General features: G+C 39.1%; 1 protein-coding gene across 1 annotated transcript; it reads right to left on the bottom strand.

Annotated features, from left to right (window-relative positions):
* Window positions 1-4760: 4760 nt before the first annotated feature.
* LOC121511535 (actin-related protein 2-B-like) lies at window positions 4761-23196 on the bottom strand. Its single transcript, XM_041790277.1, has 9 exons — window positions 23049-23196; window positions 20346-20456; window positions 18550-18765; window positions 14840-14912; window positions 14049-14185; window positions 13668-13817; window positions 10336-10481; window positions 9805-9937; window positions 4761-6382 (listed from the first exon to the last, which is right to left on the bottom strand). The coding sequence occupies exons 1-9, from the start codon at window positions 23094-23096 to the stop codon at window positions 6212-6214; spliced, it is 1185 nt and encodes a 394-aa protein (XP_041646211.1). The 5' UTR covers window positions 23097-23196; the 3' UTR covers window positions 4761-6211.
* Between the last annotated feature and the right edge of the window lie 727 nt (window positions 23197-23923).

Below are 23923 nucleotides of genomic sequence, written 5' to 3'. Positions count from 1 at the left end.
GATCAACTGAGTGCAGCGATGATTATTATTATTATTATTAATTTTTTTTTTTTAGATCTCTCTAGAAAATAAAAAATTAAGTTATAAGGAGTTAAGTCTTCCCAGGGTACCTGCAACGAGGAGCTTTTTAAACATGTTTGTTTTATCGCATCTCCTTGTTCAGTCATATTTTGTTCCTAAGGTCCAACATGCTAAGCTAATGCTGAGAAGCCGATGGATTAGCCAGATTCCCTGTCTGTCATCAGCAGATCCACTTTTTCCTGATCAAAGAACGACTGAACCAATAAACATTTAAAGAGATTGAGACCGTAGCTCTTCTTCCTATGGGCTTTGGTAAGAGTTCAGTTTACCAGCTGGCTCGACTGATGGTGAACAACTGTACTGACATGGGCTGAGTTTGCTCTACATAGTTTACTCCTCAGCAGTGGCACAGGGCTACTATACCATATGTTTTTGTTTGTTTGTTAGTTTGTTTGTTTGTTTGTTTGTTTTTTGTTTTGCTGTGATTGGCCTCCAATGAATGTGACAGAAATTTTGTCTGGACCCCATCCTTATTTGTAAGGCTCTGCCCTTCTCAAACACCATCTATGGGGTGTTGCCCAGATGGATGTGAAATACATCCCTGGTCATGGAAATGTGAAACAGTCTATCCGGTGTATCAGGTTACCAAACGGCAACATTTTCGTTCAATTATTTGAGCTGTTGCAAGTCTTCTAAACAATTTGGTTCACCATCCCTGGTTGAGAACCACAGATGTTAATGGTTACCAACTGTAAAAACAGGAAAACAATTATGCATGCAACTAAAGAAAAAAATTTTGGAAAGATTACTTTTGGAGGGGAAAAAAGTACAGGCAAGAGTAAACTTGCACTTATGTTACCTCTTCTCTAAGGTTGTGCTAACATGCAGAAGTGCTTTGAGCAAATGCTGCTGTCAACATTTGCTAATCAACAATAAACACAGAGTAAAGCTCTAAGGAAGATTTTTTTTTACAGGTTTTTCAAGATTATATTGAATAAAGATTTGAATAAATTTTTTTGTGTCAAAGCCAACACCATTTCCTGTCGTGAGCAAAACTAAGGAACTTTGAGCTGTATGAAGAGTAATGAGCTGTATTTAGAGGTCAACAAAAGTTGTCAGATTATTATTTAATCTCATTATATAAAACAAGGGATAGCACACAAACTCAGACATTGAATAGAAAGGCTGAATCCATCCCTAATGTACCTAATCAGTTCTTTTTCGCTCAGAAAATCCTCAAGGATAAAGAAAGCCTCTAACAGACATCATTAGTGACTTTATGAGGATGTTGACAGGATAAAACATATCAAACATGGCCTGTATTTTCTCATAATGTTTTTAAAACTTCCATCAAACTCCAAAGAAGTGTTCAATAAAAGAAAGCACAAAGAAACAAAGTGGGCCCAGTACACCCTGTTTCATTCTCTTCAAGATGTCTTTCCCCAGCTGCCTCCCTCCTCAGCAGGAACATGTGATAGCCATCGAGGACGTCGAGCTGTTTCACTCAGGATGTCTCTGGAAAAGCATGTGGGCGATAATGATGGAGCAGAGAGAGAGGGAAGGAGGAGGAGGAGAAGGGAGAAAAAGAGAAGAAAAAAGAAGGTCCCTGAGGGCTTTTGGGGGCCTGCTAAGCAGCTCAACGGCTGCAAACAGCATCACAGTCCACATGTGCAAACATTTAAGATATCTGCTCATGTAATGGGGTCAGCGTGGCCCCTCTCTGGGTGCATGGAGAACCAGCACTCACTTCCCAGTGAAGTTTACAGGAATGGGTGGCCTATGTTGCATCAAAGATAGAGCAAAATATCAGCTGTGAGGAAGAAAGCACTAAAACTCTGCCTGTTTGAACCAATTTAGCAGCATTTCAGCCTGCCATGTTTCTTTCATCAGTTCTAAGGCACACATGTCATAAAAGTTAAGATTAGAAGCATTAAGATGACTGCTTAAGCACTGCCTGGGTGAGTTTAAACTCTGCACCTGAGATAAAACTGCAGCAGAGGAAAACATCTCTCTACTCCCACCCTGTGGAAACTGATTTAGCTTATGTTTAGAGTTAGAGCAAATTAAGTAGCCTGCATGAAAGATAGATCTTTAGATGATACGAGTACGGACCGCCCCAGTTGGTTCACCCAAAAAGTCTGACTCTGCCAGCCTTTGGTTAAACAGTTTCAGTTGCATTCAGAAACTATTTAGACCACTCTCACATAATTTTGTTATGTTGCAGCCTGATTCTACAGTCTTTTAAATTCATGTTTTCCTCATTTATGTACTTTCAGTACCCCATAATGGCAAAATGAAAACTGAATTTTTGCATTGTATAGAGGGCTTGCAGTCCTCAGTGCACTTGCAGCAGGATCACAGTGCTGCAAGTGCATGTCTTTCCCCTCCTACTCTCCATATTCCCTGTCTCTCTTCAGCTGTTTAATATAAATCTAAAAAAAATCTAAAAAAAGAAAAGATTCAATGAAAAATGTCACAGATGGACCTTTGATGGAACAAAATATATGACTAGAAAAAGAGAATATACAAAAGTGCTTCATTACAAGAGCCATTAGAGGACCTGTTTTCCCATTATAATGTATACATTTTGGAAATTTTCAAGAGATCTCTGGGAATTTTGTCATCATGGGAAAACCAGAATTGCTATCTTGAGAAAAGGATTTGAAATTTTGAGAGAACTTATTGATATAAGGGGGGAAATAGAGTGAATAAAACATATGTCTGCTTAGGTCCTCAGACTTTTTGCTGTGCCATGATTGTTTTATTCCAGGCATACATTCACAACCCACTGAAAACAGCTCCAGGACCCACCTTTGGGTCCCAACCAACCCCTGTCTGAAATGATATTCTAAATCTCATTCAAAAAAGCTGATGTCAAGTGCAATTGTCTTCAATCTTCACACAGTTTAAACAGCTGGGCTGAACAAAAGACTTTTACCATAATCATTTACTTTAGTGACATCTCTGCCCTGCCAGGGAGCAAACATCAAACACAGCTTCAGAGGTAACAGTTCAGGGTTAAGAGGGAAGTGTCGGGAGTCGAGGGATTAAAATGGAACAGGGCCGGAAGAGTCTGGGTGAGATTTTTATTTCAGGCCACGGAAAGAGAGCCTCTTCCTCTGGTGGCGCCAGTCCTCTGCCACTGTTCCATTTCCTCTTCCTCGTCCTGGGCTGCGTGCAGAGCTCTCCTCCTCCTCTTCTGTCACCTTTGTGGCTCCATCCTCTCCTTTGGTAGAGTTTTAATCTGTTAACACATCTCATCTGCAGCTGTTGTGAATCACACAGGAAGAAATCAGACAGTAATTTTCCTGCAACTATTTTAAAGGTAAACATTTAAGCATAAACATCCAATATTTCATGTTAATACAAGATGTATTAGAAGTTTTCCTACTAGTCCTTGCCTCTCACGATACTTAATAAAATGTGAATTTGACTGTTTGGCAAATACTAAGATGTGATGATGTATTCAACATCTGGAAACTGTGACAGCTGTTTACAGTTCCTTTAATTTGACCAATAGCCAGGGGATTAAAATAGTGATCCATGGTATTATCAATATATCAGTATCAGCAGATGTTAGGGTTGCAAACAATGAGTAGCATTAGCTATCGCTTCAAATACAGTACAGGAAAAGATATATCAGCTGCTGCTTTTTGGTTTCCATAAAGGAACACTTTCATATCTTTAAAAAATTTTAGTGTATTGTGTCTAATTTAAGATACAGGTGTTGACACAGTTGTTTAACGTGTGATTGATATAAATACGGTTTCTATAAAAAGTATTCAACCCCTTGGATGTTTTACCCTTTAAAAAATAAATTCTAAAAATCAATCATGGTAAACATAATTGGGCTTCTTTAACAAAAAAAATACAAAAAAATGAAGCCAGATTTCTGCAAAGTATTGTCAATTAAACAAAAATGAGTTAGGCAAAATAAATGATTACAAAAATATTCACCCCCTTTAAAGTGACTGACAATTCAGCAAATTGGTGCAAGAAGTTCACCACAAAGACAAAGGAACACTCAAAGCAATTTGGAGAAAAATTTCTTGGAAAACTTAAGTCAGGGGCAGCACACAAAAAAAATTAAATGCCACTGAACATCCCTCAAAGCTCAGTTAAATCCATCATCAAGATATGGAGAGAATACAGCACGTGTGTAGACAATGACCCTAGCTTACAGCAAAAGCTACGCAGAAATGGTTTAAAAACCAAGACGAATGTTCTGGAGTATCTGGGTCAAAGCCCAGACCTAAATCCAGTAGAGAATGTGTGGCTGGACTTGAAAGGGGCTGTTCACACTCGACCCCTGTGCAACCTGACAGAGCCTGAGCCGTTTTGCAAAGAAGAATGGAGTAAAATTGCAGTGTCCTGATTAAGACCTATCCACACAGACTCAGTGCTGTGATTGCAGCCAAAGGTGCATCTCCGAAATACTGACTTGAAGGGGGTGAATATTTATGCAATCACCTATTTCATGTCAAGACATTTTTTGTTTGACATTACTTTGACAAAATTTGTTTTCACTTTAACATCAAAGAGTGTTTTTTATTTTGGTCAAAAAAGCCAAATTTTATTGACAAATATTGATTTATAAAATCAATAAAAAGGTAAAATGCCAAAGGGGGTAAGTACTTTTAATGTTTATGTTTGTTATATGTAGTGGTTAAAGATTTTACGGCAGATTAGGAAAACAGCCCAGCATTAGTAAAAGAAAAAGAGAAACTGCCACACAGCCATCTTTATAAATCACTTTTCTTTATTTAAATCAGCGTTAGGCAGTTATGCTATGAACAACACAGGAAAATAAAAACAGTGACAAAAAGAAAGACAATAAAACATGAGAGATCCAGTTAACATTAACTGCACTTGGCACTGGATAGGCGTTTATGGAATAGAAGGAAAAAAATATACACATTTATCATACGCAAAATAGAAGTGCCTCCAGTAATCATTAAGTCAACCGTTTGGAGTTGGAGAACACCGGAGAGCTTCATTATGATCTCAACAGCATTTCAAAGTCATCAATATACCATCCCCCCTCCCCCCCATTTTGAGGTGCTCTGCTACGCCCAGATTCAGATCTATCTTGGTGACAACCTGCAACTGCCTCAGAGCCCTGGGTGGATCTGAAGGAATACTACAATAAGATGCTATGGCGATTTCACAGCCTGTAATATTGCAACAACAGCTTGCATCCATAACACAAATAGAAGAGGCAGAGGCAAGGCTGTTGCATGAGGAACAAATAGTAGCACTCCCACCCTAACCCCACCCACACCCTATCATTGTCTCACCACCCGCAGAGCCGTAAGTACCGTCACACACCCCCTGATGTTGCGCTCTTTTTCACTGTTTATTTGTCCCTTTATGAACCAACCATCAATTCTTCATAAAAACATGGAGGAACTTCTGTTACCACAATACACTCCTCATTTACGATGGTAGTAGTGCACAGCAACAAAAGAAAAAAAGTCAATGAAAAAGTTAAGAAATAAACCTTAAAGATATAAATCATACATCCAACAAAAAGGAAAAAAGCAGAACAAAAAAATCATCCCTCTCCCAGAAAAGAAGTCTTGATATTGTTTATAAAAACCGACATAAAAATGTGATCAGTTCTCACTCACCAGGAACAGATGCTGAATGCGGCCCGTGGCTGTTTGTTGTGGACCCTGATTGTGATTTTACAAGAAACTTTGCATCAATTTGACCCCTCAGAAGTTTATTTAAGAGAAGAAGTTTTCACTGCAATAGCTGGTGAGTTCACCTGTAGAAGCTAAGCCACAACAAAACCTATCAGCAGGTGAACAAGTCGAGCTCAAACCACCAGCACTGGGTGAAAATCAGACTCCTAAATACACCAGCAAGGCAGCATTAACCCTTCATTTCCTAGTCTAAGTAAAGGAGGGGGGTCAGTGTGAAGGTGGAATTGGTTCTCAAGGGTTTGTGAGAAAAAGTGTAAGCCAATTCCAAACCAGGAGAGAGCGAGGAGAAAGAGGAGGTGGAGGCTCGATTCTTTCTGATGTTTGAGGAGGATCAGAGCCCGAAAAGAGGGAAGAGGGATAAATAGATATATACTCTGCGATGTGGGCAAAGGGGAAATATGTGTATGCACTGTTTGAGCGTGTGTGTGTGTGTGTGTTTGTGTGTGGGTGTGTTGGTGTGTTTGGTCTGTCCGTTCAGTGCTTTATCTGACGGTGACTCCAAGTTTTTCCAGCACACGGACTCCTTTCTCCTGGTACTCCTCCCGGGTCAGCCAGAAGTTGTCCTTGTCCTTCATGATGTCGGCCAGCACTGCTCCACCAAGGAACACCATGTGCTTTCGCCTGGGAGGATCCTCAATCCGGATCTTAAATTTCTACAAGAGGACGAAGAGGCGAGTTAAAGCACTTTATAGAACAATGGAACATCCTGCAGTGCACTCCAAAAGGACTCGAACAGAACTACAGCAAATACTGAACCAAATCTAGTAATAGGGTGATAACGAGGTTAACGTTTTAACATTAAAACACTTTAATAACACATAAAATACAGTCTTATACAATTTTCACAATCATATTTGCTGGAGTCACTAAGCCCTCTTGTTGTTTTACAATTTGCAGTTCTTTAAGCTGAGTAAATCAATAGCAGTTGTAACCAGAACTCAAGAAAGTGGAACTAAATGTTTTTACCTCCTCTGAAGGCTTGTTTTTATTTTGGAGGAAACCTCATTGAATGTTTGTGTGGATAAAAAGGAGAGGTGAACATTTTGGGAAAATAATCTAATTGAGATTTTTTTCCCCAATACTGCAATTTTATCCAATTATTTCTCAAGTTTCTTGTCTTGTGTATTTTTCAACAAACACAGGCAAGAAATCAATCAATATTACAATAAACACAATTTTTTAACCAATGCCTGGCCTTAATAAAAATCCATTTGTATAAGATTACAAAATAAGATTACTGGATAGATTTGAAATTTGAGCTGATAGGTTTTCAAATTTGAGAGACCAGTATTTCATGTTTTGAGCAACAGCATTTAACTGAAATAGAAACTGGCCTGGTTCATAAAAATCTGATTCTCCTATTAAAATTTCCACATTAATTAAAATGACTTTGATGTTAAACATACTTTTCTGGTAATTACTTACATTACCTAAAATAATTTAGCCTGTTTTCATAGCAAGGGAAATTCTTGACAAACTCAGCCTGATTACATCTGTACCTAAAGTAGAATCCTGACAGCAAGAGATGCAGTGCAATGTTTTCCTCTATTGCCCCATTCCTACTTCTGTCATATAGAAACAAAGAAAGAGGTAGATGACAAGGCACCAGGAGTGATGTTCTTTCACTTTCCTCACTTATCAGCTTTACAAATTGGAAACAGGAGTGCATTAATAATAACCATATCCATGTTTGAAATGTGTCGTACTCTGACTTGTGTCAACACAGCGACAAAACTACTTGACTAAAGCTATCAAAGGCCTGTTGATACAAAGCTTCTGTTCATCCACATTCAAAATAAAAGCACCAGATGTCATACTAATCATAAGGGGAGCCTGAAATTCACAGGGCAGAGATTTACACTTTAAATGGATAAAGAATGGACAGCCTGTGATGCTGTGAAATGCAACACAATGTTTGATGCTTGCATGCTGCTAGGACCCGGCGTTGATTGATTTTCAGCCTGGTTGGTAATTGAGACCAATAACTGGCTGATTATCTGTTTCTGCATTTTATTTTACTTAGAACTGTACAGTACAGTGTGCTACTTCTGCTCTGCTGTGAGTTGGGTCTTTCCCTCCAGCTATGTCTTCTCTCCCTGCAGTCTCACCTATTACCCTGAATACAAACCAGTCAACATTGAGGCCTGGTACCAGTGAGCATATGATGTCACTTTTCTTGCTGCTAATATGTTGCTTTGTGCTGTTTCTCATCTTTGCAGAGCGAGTGCAAAGTTCTTAATCCCCCCCCCCCCCTTTTTTTTTAGTCTTGCAACTTTACCTGCAAGACCAAAAAATACACTCACATCGAATACATTTTTGCATATTGGAGATCAGTCTAATTAACTACTAATAACTGGTACTGATATTGATCTTGAATACTACTGGCGGTCACATGCTAGTTAGGACATGGTGTGAGAAAATTGTGAATTGCTATTGTAAGCTTCCCTTCTGTGGGTCAATCTCATTCATGTTTTGTGCTGCTTACATGTCACAGACCTCCATTATTCTCTATCTACAGCTACGCGTTTTGTCAACTGGGCACCTCCAGTAATGCATCCCTGTAACATTGTGGCCCCACTAGGCATTTCAAAGCAGAGATACACTGCTCAGCTCAGTTGCTTTCTCCTTGTTTTTATAAACAGGACACTATTCAATAAAAATTGGACTCCATCTTTCATGTTTTAAACAGCCAACTGCCATTTTTGTTTCATGGGTACATTTCACACAGTGAATCTGTTTAAAAGTGACCTTCCTGGTTTACACTGTGAGCTGCTTGCAAAGCATTCTGGGAATCCTTACTTGCTCACTACACTTCCAACACTCATATCTTTGCCAAATATGGCAAAACACATTGCTTGTATTTGTTGCTTAAGTGGAAAGCTGTGAAAGAATAGTTACAAGAAACAAACTAATAGCATAAAGATGCAAGCTACAAACACAGACGGCGTGTTCAACAACTTTTTTACTGTTCGGAGAACAAGATGGCGAATTTAGAATAGCAGAGAACTGGACTGGTTTAAAATTTTTAATTAATCTGCCCAGACTGTTTCTGCTAGCTTCCAATGCAACAGGTTTGCAAAGTATTCTGAAGAAAAAAATAAAAAAATAAAAAAATCACACACACACACACACACACACACACACACATATATATATATATATATATATGTATGTATGTATCTGGGGGATCTATATAAAAAAGTCCTCTATGATGTCACAGGTCTCCCATATTTGATTAACTGATTCTGCAATATGAAAAAACACCACCATCACTGCAGAAAAAGACTCATACTGCTTAATTAGATTAGGAAAAAGGAAACCAAAGTCAGCTGCAGTTTTGTGCAGAAAAAGTAAAGCACATAATGAGTAATTTAACTTCTGAGTCATCTGCAGACCTTTTGATTACAAAACGAATCTGTGCAAACTAATCTGTCTCTTTGAGAAGTTGTATTGGAAATTTAAATCAGTGATAGTTTTCCAAAACAAACAGTTATCATTTAGCACTGGAGCTCTCATATGTTGTTATTGAAGTCCTCTGCTTAGGTTAATTTATGCCTTTTAACCTAGCACCACCTGGTGGTGGTCTGAATACACTGCACCCATCAGAGGTGTTGATGACGGCCTTTGGATTTAAACCTTCCAGATGTGTTTAAGATGGATCGCTCTAGTTGTAAATGCACATTATTCAACATGTTGAGTTTATTTTAGTGTGAACCACCAGAGTCAGGAGTTTGACCTCACCAGGACAAAAGAGATACTGTCAGGTATCAGTCACTGTTTACAGCTGACACAAATATGTTCCCTTTTCGTGCCCTTTACTGCTCCCTCACATGTGGGAAACCACGCCCAGTCAAACTTAAACAAACCCAGAGATTTAGATGGAAAATACTCATTCACACTGGCTGAGGAGGAGTTAAGTAAAGCTGGATTTCATGTGAATGTTCAATGGACTCCTACCCTCCTCCACTAAGTTCTGATTTAAGATTAAAAATGATCCATGACCATCAGCACAGTTGTGGCCCACAGTCCTTCTATAAAGATTCTTATAGAGTTAAAAGAAAAATAATAGATTTACTGAAAGTTTGTCCACATCTCCCTTTAGCACACGCTCTAGGTACAGCTGCTTGAGTTCCCTCTCAAGCCGAGAAGGCAGGCCAGGGTACATGGTGGATCCTCCTGACAGTACGATGTGTTTGTAGAACTCAGGCCTGAGGATGGGAAGAGAGAAGGACATGGATCATGCAACCAGTAAGAGCAGCTTTCTATTTATCAGGCACATTTTTCCTTTATGAAGTCCATAAATGTGGAAAAATTGCTTTAACCTCATTGCAGATCAAAGCCTTTGAGTCACTTGAGGTGAATGTAAGGAACAAATTATGACTGGCTGGATTTACAGCTGTACATTTTCTTGGATATTTCCAATCTTTGACATACCCCAAGATCAATTTTTGATCTTTTCATCCAGCAAAGCATTAGTGCTACTGGCCACAATAAAAAAAACATTTTACCCATCTCTCTGCTTTAAAATGTGTTGTTTTTATGTGTGCCTGAGTGGAAATACTGCTAATCTTTATTCCCGCTTGTGCTACCTTTTTCTTGGCCTCACCTGGTGTCGATGTCGGCTGCCTGGATTGTATTGAAGAGGAGCTCAGCCACTCCAACGCCCTCCACATTGATGAGGTGGGGCTGGAACAGAGCCTCCGGGGCCTCAAAGCGCTCTCCTCCCACCTTGATCACACGACCATCTGGCAGCTGGAGGTGTGTGGGAGGCAGGAGATGAAAAGAGAAGGAGAGAAGAAAATGTGACACTGCTGAAGAGGTAGGATTTAATGGATGACTCAACAGAGAGTCATAAATCTTGAATCTAAGAATCGTGAATGATGCCATTCAATGGTTGTGTGCTATGTATAAAAGGAAATTTCTCAATCAGCCTTTTGTGTGTTTTAAACAAATGTCTTACAAGGCTCTGACAACACGGGAGATAAAGTTAAAGCCCAAAGAGTGTGGGCTCCAAACTGAGCAGAGTGTGTGACTATAAAAAGGCTTTATTCAGCTGAGGGCAGTGGGAGGAAGCGGAGCCCAGCCACTGCCGCAGAGTGGCTGCACAGGAAATGATGTAACGCACAGTTCAGGGCCCTTTCGGCCACAGTTACATTGCCCTCCTTGTTTCGGCACACTCTTGCACACAAAATGGTACTAACGCTTACATGTTCACACACCTACACCACTGAGTCGCCTAAACTAATCCAAACACTCATGGTCAGTGAGTGCTGAGACACAACATGTGCTCGCTAAAGCGTGCAGGGGCACAGACTTCAAGACCTGCTTTTAGATCCTGTGGTTCCCTCTGTGGGGAAAACGGGCCTTGGAAAGAAAAGCAAGCCAAATGGAAGAGCGCTGCACCCCTATGTGTTTGAGTCCCAGAGAAAACAGTTATTAAGCAGCACTGCCCTGTCCTCAAGCACCCAACAAAGCCAACAACAGGCATGTACAAGTCTACTGAGCTCAGCACAAACAGACTCAGTAACCATATTAGTTTTGATTGCTTTTAAATACCGTCATTGCCTTTGGGAAGACTGTTTTCTGTTTCCATTTTAAGCAGAACTGTGAAAGGTGAGTGCAAACAGAGTGTCTAAAAAAAGCAATCAAACACACTGAAAATCCCTTAAAGGATAGGGATGGGGATCAAAACCCGGGTCCATAAGGATGCATCACATTAAACAAGAATGTACCTTCAACTGTCGGTTTGAGGAAAAAAAGATGCTGCCTGTTAGTCGCACGCAAACATATCTGCCTGCGCTGGGAGTAACAGGCTCTCATATCCCTCACTGAAGCTACTTCAGGACAGTTTTCTTCTTCAGCTGCTCAGATAAATGCTGGAAAGTGCTCAAAACTTTGAGCAAGTCCTGTTTGTTAACAATATTAATCCAGTGTAGAAATCTATGGTGAAATTGTCAAAAATGAAGTTAATTAGCGAACTTTACGAGCTGAAGACGGAAAATATGATGCGTTCAGATAACCTCTGTAAATTAGATGACTGCATTCTATATGTTATGATGTGTTCAATTGCCACATAAAAATGGGAAAATTTAGTTTTTGACGAGAAACCTTGATAAATACAGCTGTGAAATGAAGAATGTGTACATTTGAGGGATATAAAATAGATGTGACAGACTGAATCATAGCTTTTTTAACTCAAACACTACTCAGCTAAGACCACTCGAGTGTAAATATTTGTCTCCATTTTGCTTTTCCAACAAACTATAGAAAAGTATCAATAGTGGTACGATAAGGACTTTGTTCAATAAGCAGTATCAATAAGGGTATCAATATCAATAAAAATTAACGATCCCCATCCCAATTAAAGGCTACAAAAATGATTCTCTTTTTGATGCACCAATGGTAAATCTCAAAAGTAGCTGCTTCATTTGTCAAACAATATAAAGAGGAACACATCTGAGAGGGGTCTGGCTGCAGACTGTACATTTCTGACAGCCACGCTCACAAACTGTTCATCTGAGAAACTGTACATCTCAGAAAGGGAAATCCTGTTATTTGCTGGCACAAAGTATTTACTATTGTAGTTGTTTTAAATTCAACTTTATTCATAAACAAAGTCTGACTGTTACATTAATGAAATAACAACAGTGAAAACATTACAGACTAAGAAACATTTCGTAAATAAAACAGAGAAAAGATCAGAGGTCTTTTCCAGCGTTGAATTATGTATAGTTAAATTCCAGATAAAGCTAACCTAGCTAGGCTAGCTTTGTAATTAAAATCACTAGATAAGCCAATGTAGCTAAATGAGCTTTATCAATGTGAGCTTTAGCACATGTAGCTAAAGCTAACATAGCTATGTGAATAATGTATGTACATATCTTACATGGCTGCTTTGTAAGCTTAGCTACCTTATCTGTAGCTAAGTTCGCTCTAGCAATGTAAACTTTAGAAGACATAGATAAAGCTAACTTAGCAACCAAGATAACCGATACATGGCTGCTTTGTTAGCTTAGCTTTAGCTCCATTAGCGAATCAGCTTATGCAGCTAAAGGCACTGCGTAAGCTGTGCTTGCTAAGTTAGAAGGTTTTTATGTGGAACAAGCTTATTTTCCTGTAAGCAGACTGTTTATTTGGCTTTAATAAACATTTTTAATTAGGTTTTGCAGGTCAGGTTTTTTAACTTTCTGTTTTGAGATATATAAATGAGATATATGGCATCTCAGATGATTTTGTCAAATTATGTGAAACTGAATATGGTGGGAAAGACTGGAGCACTGTATGAGAAATAACTGCAAATAGGGAAAAATGCTGAGCTATCTTTATCAAACAAAGATTGACACGTTTGTGTAAATGTTTGCCATTTTTTTTATTATATTTCTCCTATTTCTCTTATTTATTTTTTAAACTGAGGGAATAATGCCCAGACTGTCCAGGGGAGGGCAGCAATCTTTTTTTTTTTTTTTTTTTTTTTTTTTCAGATTATTTTTGGGGCTTTTTGCCTTTGTTAGACAGGAGAGCTGAAGAAGGACAGGAAATAAGGGGAAAGACAGTGGGTGAAGGCATGCGCCAAACTTGCACCGAGACCTGGAATAAAGCCCTCAACCAGTGCAATGACGACCATAGCCCCCTGCATATGGATGCCTGCTCAACCAAAAGAGCAAAACTGGCATCCAGCAACCTGGTTTAAAGGCCAACTTCACACTAAATAAAGCATCTGCACACCTTACTAAATGACAAATACCTAATGATGAGCTGAGCAATTTTACAAATCAGACATAAAAGCCAACTCATAACCATCCCATGTAAGTCAAGTGACCTTACAAACAACCAGTGCACTTAGGAAATGCATGTTGCATATGTCTGTAAATTTTTAAACACATTTAATACCATACTTATTTGTGTTTCATCTTGTTCCAAATTAAGACATCTGCCTACCGTGTATGATTCCACCAGCACAGTGGTCTCCAGTGCCAGCTTCTGCTCCTGCTCAATGTTGTAGCCAACATAGCACAATTTCTCCTTCATCATGCGCACCGTCTCAAAGTCTGCAGAGTGGTTGAAGGCATAACCCCTCAACAACAATAACTAGGAATGGAGAAGAAAAAGAAGAAAGGTGATAGAAAACATACTCTTTTCAGTCACTTACAGAGATCCCTAGTATGTTTATCTGAAATGACTTAATGGTACTACTAAATCCTTCTCAGAACTACCAAAGAACTTAAGACGACACCATACAAAACAATTTTATACCAAGATTATGACCTCGATTAATGAGGCCACACTCCAAATATAAATAAATATTTTGTTCTTTTTCACCTTGATGAGGTAGCGGGTGATATCCCTGCCTGCAATGTCCAGACGTCTTGTCAGGTGGGGCAGGCTGAAACCCTCATAAACTGGACAGATGTGTGTCACGCCATCACCCGAATCCACCACCACACCAGTTAAAAGGCCTAAAACACACACAGGCCAGTTCCAGTTATAACAAATACAACTCTGCATCAGTGATTTAATAGTTTGTTTTCTGTGTATTTTCTACTTTTGGTAAATATCTAAAGTATATAAACACATATTATACACGTATGCTGTAAATTTGGTAAAGGTACACAAATCAGTCATGCACTTAGATTTTTGGTAATACAATATAAGAAGTTATATTTTTAATTAATAGTAAATAAATATTTATTTAACAGCACAACATTATGTTTTAGATTCAAATGCAGTGTATTCTTTTTGGAAAACTAAGATGAAAGATAATTATGACAAGAGATTTGTATGTTAGGAAAATTCCTATTTTTGAGGTTTATATCTATGAGGAAGCTGGATAATATCAATCAATGAGTTACGAAGGGTAGGATCAAATAAGTGTACTCTTCCTCCAATTTTTTTTCAGATATTTTGACTAAATCATTGTTTGATATTTTTGTATTGCATATTATTTTCTTTTTTTGTGTTATATTTTTTATTAATTTTATGAACATTTTGCACTCTCTTTGCAAACATATTCAAAATAAATTATAAAGTTTTGGAAAGATTTGACATGAAAACTGGAGAAGTCAATAGAAAAATGAGAATAAGTTAATGTTTTGTTGAATGTGTCCTCTTACCCTGGGCATACAGTGTCAGCACAGCTTGAATAGCAATGTAGACTCCTGCAAACTGATAGGTCTCAAACATCACCTAAAGGGAAAGACAGATGACATCAAGAATAGAAGGCAATTGTTTGACAAAATCATTTTTTAGATTACCTGGTGGCATAAACACAATTGTATCTTCAATGTTGGAATAATACATCATGAAACAACACACAGTCAAAGTGTCACTTCTGTAATGCCTACATTGTTTTCCTCTATTTTCCTCAAAAACAGTTGAAAATATCTTTCAAGTAGTGGAGATGAAACTCAACAAATTGGAATATTGTAGGAAATTTTATTCAGTAATTCAATTAAAAAAGTGATATTCGTATTATATAGATTCATTATACACACGATTATGGCTTACAGTTAATAAAACCCAAAATTCTAACTGTGCAAAGCAAATAGATTCGCCCTTTTCCGTGTTTCTTACTGGCAAATCCATCTTGCAAAGTTCCCATCTGAACCGTTTGGGCCCAGTTAGAAAGTGACAGGACCAATCAGCGACGAGAGGCAGTACTTTCGGGCGTGACAGAATCGTGACGTAAGCAAGCAGTAACAAGAGGCCGTTGTAAGTATGGCGGAAGACATTGGCGTGGATGCTGCTAAAACGCCAGTTTTATCAGAACTTGATGACATTTCTTCGTTAAAAGAAGAGCAAAGAACAGCATTGAGTTATTTTCTTTTCAAAAACGACATAAGTCGTGTACTGACATGTCTAGAGTTGCCATGGTTCATGTTAAGCAGTTTTTTAATGGAGTTTACTCCTTCGGTAGGGGCGCAGGCACAGCTCATTAGCGGCTACATCACATGTCTTGTTGCTCTGATTGGCCTGTAAAGATGTGACAGACAGAACGTTCATCCAATCACCCTCTGAGATTTTTTTTTCAAAGCCTCTGCCCTTTCCCAAATGCTGTCTTTCAAAGGTTTTCATGCCAAGTTACCAAAACTCAGCATTTCATGAAATAAGAATATTGAGAAAAAGTTCAATATCTTAAACTAACGGCATCACACACTAATCAGTTAATTAACTCAAAACACCTTCAAAGGTTTCCTGTGTTTCCTGTCTCTTAGGCCGGCCACACATTAGACAATTTTCAAATCTTACACAATTTTAAGAGCATGAGAGACCACAGACATCAAGACAATTTCAAATGATTTTTCATCATTAAAACTGAATGCACAAACCAGACAACTCAGCCAGACTGTCAGATCACTGGAGACCACACACCTGCTGACCCTGGGTGATCAACATGACTTCAGAAAAATGAAAAGGAGGATGTCTGTCGATATCCTCTTGCTGTCCCTCCACACAGGTTGCCCTGGCACACGCAGGTGCAGCAAAAATCATAAAACAAGGGAAAGACCCAGGACGAAATCCTGGCTGGAATGAAGCTACAGTTGTTTTCATGGTTGTGGGCAGTGAAAGTACCCATGATCCGGCTGGTGACACTACCCTGTCTGCTCACACTCATCGGTTGTTGTGGGTGCTCAGTCAGAGGCATTACAACCTAAAATTGTAAATATCAAACATGTTTGATATTGTAAACATCAAACATGTTTGGTGTTTACAATTCAGGGTCTGGAAGGCTATGACACAATTTGGAGCAGTAAAACAATCGTGTTGACACCACATACATGACGATTATTCAGACAAATAGTCATTTATGACAGGCTCCAGCTGTCGGGGGAGGCAAATCTTGCCTCGGATCGGCCTTAGTCTTGTCCAGTAGACTACACAATCATGAGGAAGACTGATGACTTGACAGTTGTCCAGAAGACAGTCATTGACACCCTCCACAAGGAGGAAAGGCCACAAAAGTTTACTGCTAAAGAAAATGGCTGTTCGCAGAGTGCTGTATTCAAGCATATCAATCGGAAGTGGAGTAGAAGGAAAAGTGTGATATAAAAAAATGAACAAGCAACAGGGACAGCAGCAGCTTTGAGAGGATTGTAAAACCCATTCAAGAATCTGGGGGAACGTCACATTGAGTAGAAAGCCACCACACACAGAAGATCAGGGAAATGGGTTACAAATGTTGTATTCCTTGTGTTAAGCCACTCTTGAACCAGGGACAATGTCTGAAGTGTCTTAACTGGGCTAAAGGAAAACAGTACCGGACTATTGCTCGGTGGTCTGAAGTCCTCTTTTCTGATGAAAGTAAATTTTGCATTCCATTTTTAATCAAGGTCCCACAGTCTGGGGGAGGATCATAGACTGTAGAACTGGACAAACCCTGGTCAGCTGTCTGCTTACAATAGGTGAATTAAAACAGCTCTTGAAGCCAATCCATGGCGGCTTCCATATCGAAATTGCTGTCTCAACTGAATTTTGGATCAACCCAACGGCCTACCCACTAAGCTCGACTTCCTGTCAGCTAGCTTGCTAGCATTCTGGTTGACAGAGGCGTAGCTTCTGCCTGTCGAGCTATCTGTCAATCAAATGAGACGCGCCAATCAATCCGCAGTGACGTTTTCCTAAATATAATCTAAACCATTTTGGTAAAAAAAAAAATTCCCCCCGTAAGTGAGAGCACATGAAGACATTAGCTAATGAGACACGTTTGGTTTTTTGAACCAGACTGTAAACCAGTTTATTAATAGTGTAAAAACCTGTCTGTTTAACAAGTGATCAGACGGGACTTCCAATGTTCCTGCAGCAGCCTCAAGTGGACACTCGTGGTATTGCAATTTTTTGCACTTCCGCATTGGCTTCATTTTTCAGGACCGGAGGTTGCCGCTTGGGGGGGTCAGAGAAGCACAGAGTCCAAGCTTAAAGTCCAGTGTAGTTTCCACAGTCAGTGATGGTTTGTGGTGCCATATCACCTGCTGGTGTTGGTCCACTATGTTTTCTGAAGTCCAATGTCAATGCAGCTGTTTACCGGGAATTTTAGAGCACTTCATGCTTCTTCTGCAGACAAGTTTTCTGGAGATGCTAATTTAATTTTACAGTGGGTCTTGGCACCCAAAAGTATCAAAAGCCAGTCAAATGATCATGATACTCCTGTGCTTGATTGGCCAGCAAACTCACCGGAAATGAGAATTACCATAATAGAGAATCTGTTGGGTACTGTCAAGAAGGAGATGAGAGACACCAGACCCCAAAACACCCCGAAACAATGATTGCCACTATCAAAGCAACCTGGGCTTCCATAACCCCTCAGCAGAGCCACAGGCTGATTGCCTCCATACCACGCCACATTGATGCAGTAATTCATACAAAATGAGCCCCAACCAAGTACTGAGGGACATACTAAACATACTTTTTAGAGGGTCGGCATTTCTGTATTAAAAATCCTTTTTTTTTTTAACTCTGTCTTATGAAACATTCTAATTTTTTGAGATACTGAATTTGGGTTTTCATCAACTGTAAGCCATAATCATCAAAATTGAAAGAAATAAAGGCTTTAAATTTTTCACTTTGTGTAATGACTATGAAATATAAGTGTCACTTTTTGAATTAAACTATTGAAATGACTTAACTTATCCATGATATTCCAATTTATTGAGATGCACCTGTATAAAGTGTTAACAGACAATGGCCCATTATAAATGATGCTAAGCAAGAGAGACCTGAAATCATTTAAAAGGGATAGTTTTAACATTTTGATTAGTTAGACATATAGTCAATGACTGTGCACTAACATCCTAAAATGCACATAAATAAATAAATAAGTGCATACTTCAATGATTTTTTCACGGTTCTTGGTGGGGTTCATGGGGGGCTCAGTCAGGAGGATCTTGCAGTTGCGGGAGTCGATGTTGAGCTTCTCTGGGCCAAAGGTGTAGTCCCACAGGTGCTTCATATCGTCCCAGTTCCTGACAATACCATTCTCCATTGGGTAGTTGACCTCCAGCATTGAGCGCAACTCGCTGGCTTCATCTCCCACCATCAGGTCCTGCAGAAAGAAGTCAAAGCACAAAAGAGAGAAATATTAAGAAACACTGCAGTGCAGTGAACCTACTGGATCACTTGGAGTCACTACTATTAGGGAAGATCATTGAGTAGTGCTGCAGGGCGATGTAGTTTGGCAGTTTAACTGCTCCCCTTGATCTGCTAGTCTCATAAAATCAGATAAATTGGATCATCAAGCTTTAACTGACCTTGAGTCATCTATCAGAAATGCCCACCCAAAATAGCCTGTCCTTTAAAACTCAGTTACCCAGCATGCACGACAAGCCGTCATTTTCCATGCATGTACACCTGGAAACACTTGTGTTTAAGTAAACCACTTGTTTTAGCACCATTCAACTAGCTGCATGCAAGGCAGCCTTGCAAATGTAAACAACGGCTGGGTTAGAGCTCAGTGTTAGCCACACAGTCAAGCATCTCACGTTCCATTTGGAGACATCAAAAGACGACTGAAGGCAGCCATTTTATGGGTTCATCCTGTGTGCTTTGGCATTAAACAAAGTACCAGTCAAAGGCTCTGCCTCCATGTGGTCTCAATAACAAAAAAAAAAAAAGCAGAAAGAAAAACAGATGTGCTTCCGTCTCTGACTTTCAGCTGTCTGCCATGCATCCTTCAGTCTGGACACTTCCTCTGGAGAGGGGACTTAAAGGTAACAGGGCTTATGCCTAAATGATGACATTTCTCAAATCAGCTATGCTTGTCAGTACAGTTAAATGGTGCCGTGGTGCATTAACATACACAACATTTATCATTTGGCAGCCAGTATTTTTGCTGCAACTGACAGTTTCAGTTTTCTGGTGAACTGTTTGTCCCTAAATAACAGCAGGATTTAGGGGAGGCGTAGCTGTCAGGATGAACCAGCAAATCAGAGACTGTGAAAATGAAATCAGGCCAAAATTTCTTTCAACACTTGCATCGATAGCAGCTGGCCCATGATTCATCACAGCCATTTCTGCAACACTTTCAGCCCGCAGAGAAGAGTGCAGCAACATAACAGCTCAACATCTTTTTGACTCTCTGCCACTCACTGGGCCAACGACACTTCAATCATCAAACCACGTAGGATGAGAAAGAATGGAAACATTTTGTGAGAAAAAGAGATGAAAGAAATCACACTGAAACAACTGAAATAAAGAAAGAAGGCCTCTTTTTAGGTTTAGATCAAATCATGACACAACTCTTGGAGCAGGCAGGATCAGAGGGCACACACCGACCTGAACTTACCATCTTCTGGGCATTCTACTTCATCGTGGGGGAACAAAACATGGAGGAAGAGGAGGGTAGATATTAACATAAAAAGATAAAGAAAAACTGAAAAGGAGATCGAAAAGAGAAAGGCTTCATGCTAAGTTGAGGGAATATTCAAGACAGTTGCATTTCCACTCTAAAAACAACAACAGATCTTTACCAAAGTGACATCATTTTACTGGCAGCCCTCGAGTTACTCCTGTTTCAACAAGGAGGAGCTCTAAAATATGGGCCTCATCGATGGTTTACTTAACAGATTCAGCTTTTCCAGGCATGGAAACAATAATCTCAGTAACATCAGGTGGATCAGCTCTTACCTTGATCTCAATGTTTCCGACTTTGGCTGTCGAGCGGATGATTGGCCTCCCAACAAGCGCAGGGAAGATGTGCTCTGGGAAGTTGGAGCCTGCATAGCCACACTTGACAAACTATAGGAGAAAGACATGAAAAGCAATTATTACAGAGGAAATTGTGAAGAAATATAGCTCTCCTGATGAGGCAAACTTTGCAATACAAGGAAGCTGACAACACTGTCACCCTGCTGTAGATAGTGATCTTAGATGGCGGAGATTAAACAGACATTTTAAGGGTGATCTTAAACATTTAACAACAACCGTTAAGCTTTACTTTTTGAGGGATAAGCATTGATTTTGGGTTAATTTCTTTCTTATCCAGTCACTGAAAAAGCCTCAATTTACTAATACCTAAACTTTTTTAAATGTTTAAATTTTCTTTGCCAATTATACTTAAGACATGAATGAGGTATTTTGTCTCACCAGTAATAAAGTTCTTTTGGCACATCTATACAAATATGTCACAGTATTTTGCAGAGATTTTACAGTGAAAGAAAATCCTCAGTGTTGTTTTGAAAGGAAGGACAAAGCAGGTCAAGGCCTTGTCTGTTCATTACATTTGGCCAAAAAAAAGCTATACAAGCTCAGAAACTTAAAGTCACTGACCCATAAGACTGTCTTTGAGTAGAAAATTGTACTCAGCCTTTATCATACATTCGTAATGGCTGAGAAAAAAACAAATTAAAAAAATATAACAGATTAAAAAAGAGGCTCATCATCAGCAGTTCATGTACTTTTTTCATGATGAATCAACAAATCATTTTAGTCCACAGAATGCACAAAGTTTCTTAATTTTGACAAGGCCATATAGATGTCTTCTTAACATTGCTCATTTTATCAGACCAAAATTTAAAAATGAAATGACTTAAAATTTCTGTCATAAATGATCAGTAACACTGAGCTTAAATTCCTACACTGAGGAAGTTTAAACTTTCAAATGTCCAACATTTTGGCACAAAAAATACTAAAATTTCTCATCTGTTATTAGTTCGAACAAAATAATTTACAAATTCGCACAGCTCTGTTAAAAACCATCACTATTTCTGGTTAATTAAATACTGACATTTTGTCAACAAATACTTTTACAAAATCTGAGCAATCTGAGATGCTGCCACATTATTTTCTCTGCAAAGCTATAACATGTGCATGTATGCCTGTTATCACATCTCATTGCATTTACAGTCTAGAAACACACAAGATAATAGGGTCCAAGCCCACAATTAAGTTTTGTTAAATTCTGAACACCTTTAATAGTGAAAAACAGTATCTTGAGTAAAGTCAAATGTTATGTAATAAGCAGTTTCAAAGAAATCTGCTTTAAAAGAATGTAAGAGCAACAGGTGAGACAAAACAACAGTGTATAGAAATGTCACTCAAAACAGCTGCAGCTTGATTAATTATCTTGCAGAACCAGCTCACCCTTCATCATGCCTTCTGTTAGGGATCATTGAATTAACGGTAGACTAAAAGAAATCCTCCCTGTTAAAGCAGCATGTCTTTGCAAGTACACAGTGCAAACATCAACTGTCAGTTTTTCTGCAGTAAACTGTGATGTGAAATAGCATATAAAAAGGCTATGAAAAAATATGAGCTACAGATAAGGCTGTGGTTTAGATGTTCTCATTTCCTCTTGACTTCTCAACTCAACTCTGACACAGGGCAGGTTTTCCGCACAGTGCTCTTCTTTACAAAGTCACCTCTCAAAAAAGCCTTATTAGTCAGCGACGTGCTGAGCTAACATCCTCTTTCACTGCTGACAAGGTTCAGAAAGGAAGTCCCTACCACCTAAAAAAAGGCAGGGTTTCAAGACTAACTCTTGCCCATAAATACAGATGTGCAAAGATTGGGCTAAGACGGAGCACAAGCAAGAAAGTTTTTGACAAAAGCTTCACATAATGCCATCTCAACTGTGCAGTTAGGCTTATTTCGTAATAACCGGTAATACACATCCATAAGTTATCAAGTATATGTGAGCACGGAATGGCTTTTCTTATTTTGAGAGCAGCTCTGGTTACGGATGAATGCATTAGTTAAACAAGTCACCATAAGCTAAAATCAGCACTGCCCAGCTGGATAAAAAACATAAAGGTGTTTCCTCGATTCACCTGACATGGCCTAGCTAACGTTACACCCAACTAGCCGACAGGGGTTACAGTATTATGTTTGCAGATTTTTTCTTAGTACATTTCTAAAAGGGCTCTAGATGGGGTTTGAATCTCTAAAATCAGCATTGTTTGCAAATCGAATCAGGGAAATAAACGACGCAGCGGCCAGACAGAAGAGCTAAACCAGACAGCCAGCTGTTCACTAGCTGTTAACTAGCAGGCTAGCTAGTTAGCTGCATTAGCTCAATAACCGCTGTTGGAAAATGAGCAAGTACTCCTCTGTCTTATTTTTTCGGATGTGTCGCAAAGTAAGCTATAGCAAAAGTTGTGTTTTCGGCAAAGACCCTGCCAAGTGCACCCTCTACATGAGCCGTTTCCGTGTCGGGTCTGGATGAATGAAAATTAGCTAGCTAACAGGCTAGCTAGCTACCCACCCAGTTTACGCTAGCTAGCTCAGACGCTGACAGGACCACTTCCTGTTTCAGCTAATCGTTCGACATAACGGCTCCGTTCAAAGCAAGCCACGGTCTCACAAAGTGTCAAACCAAAGCGGTACACTTACCCCAGTCCCATTATCACAGACCACCACTTTCCTTCCCTGGCTGTCCATTATGTAAAAGCCCCAGTTGCCGCTGAACCTCCCTCAACTTTCTTCGGCAAGCCGGAAGGAAGACACACCAACCCGGCCGAGAGGAGGAAGGGAAGGGTGCTCATCCGGTGAGTGACTGACAGACAGCCGCTCAGATGACGGTACCTCCCTAAGAAAAACATTTAGGTTTTCAAATACCTCACCTATAACCCTTACTTTAACTATTTTCAAAGTTAGCTACGACCGTATGTGCGTTATTGCTTTTCATAAATGCAAAAAAAAGTGATCTGAGATAAAAATATGAAATAACTATTAGACAAAACTCAAAACAAATCATTATGTACTTAAGGGATAAAATATTAAATAAACCCACTCGATAAATGAAAAGTTGACATATTACCCCAAAAATATTACTTAAGTTAAACCTCTTCCATGGTCTACTCTGCCAATATTATTGCTGTCATTCTCTTTCTAACTTTTCGTACTTCTTTTCGTCCTTTTAAAAAAATACTGTTTCTCACTATTTTTTTTGGGTGCATCTCAAAAATGGGTTCATCTCTAAAAATTAGAATATCAAGTAGAAGTTCATTTTTTTCTCCGCGATTTAGGCTTCTTCAGAAAATTACATTTTCATAAATAATAACATTAATAAAAGGAAGTAAAACATTTCAAGACCTGTTTGTTTTAATCTTGATGATTACAACTTAGTTAAAAAAATAAAACAAATTCACCATCTCAAACTATTAGAATATTATGGAAAAGTCCAATTTGCAAAGGTTTAGTGAGCCTAAATTCACTCACTCGGGTTTAGTTCCCACAATCCCAATCCATTATGGGGAAGATTGCTG

This window comes from Cheilinus undulatus, linkage group 6, assembly GCF_018320785.1.
Source record: "Cheilinus undulatus linkage group 6, ASM1832078v1, whole genome shotgun sequence".
Lineage (NCBI taxonomy): Eukaryota > Metazoa > Chordata > Actinopteri > Labriformes > Labridae > Cheilinus > Cheilinus undulatus.
The sequence above is the reverse complement of the archived record's forward strand: the minus strand, read 5'-3'. Positions and strand labels throughout refer to the sequence as shown.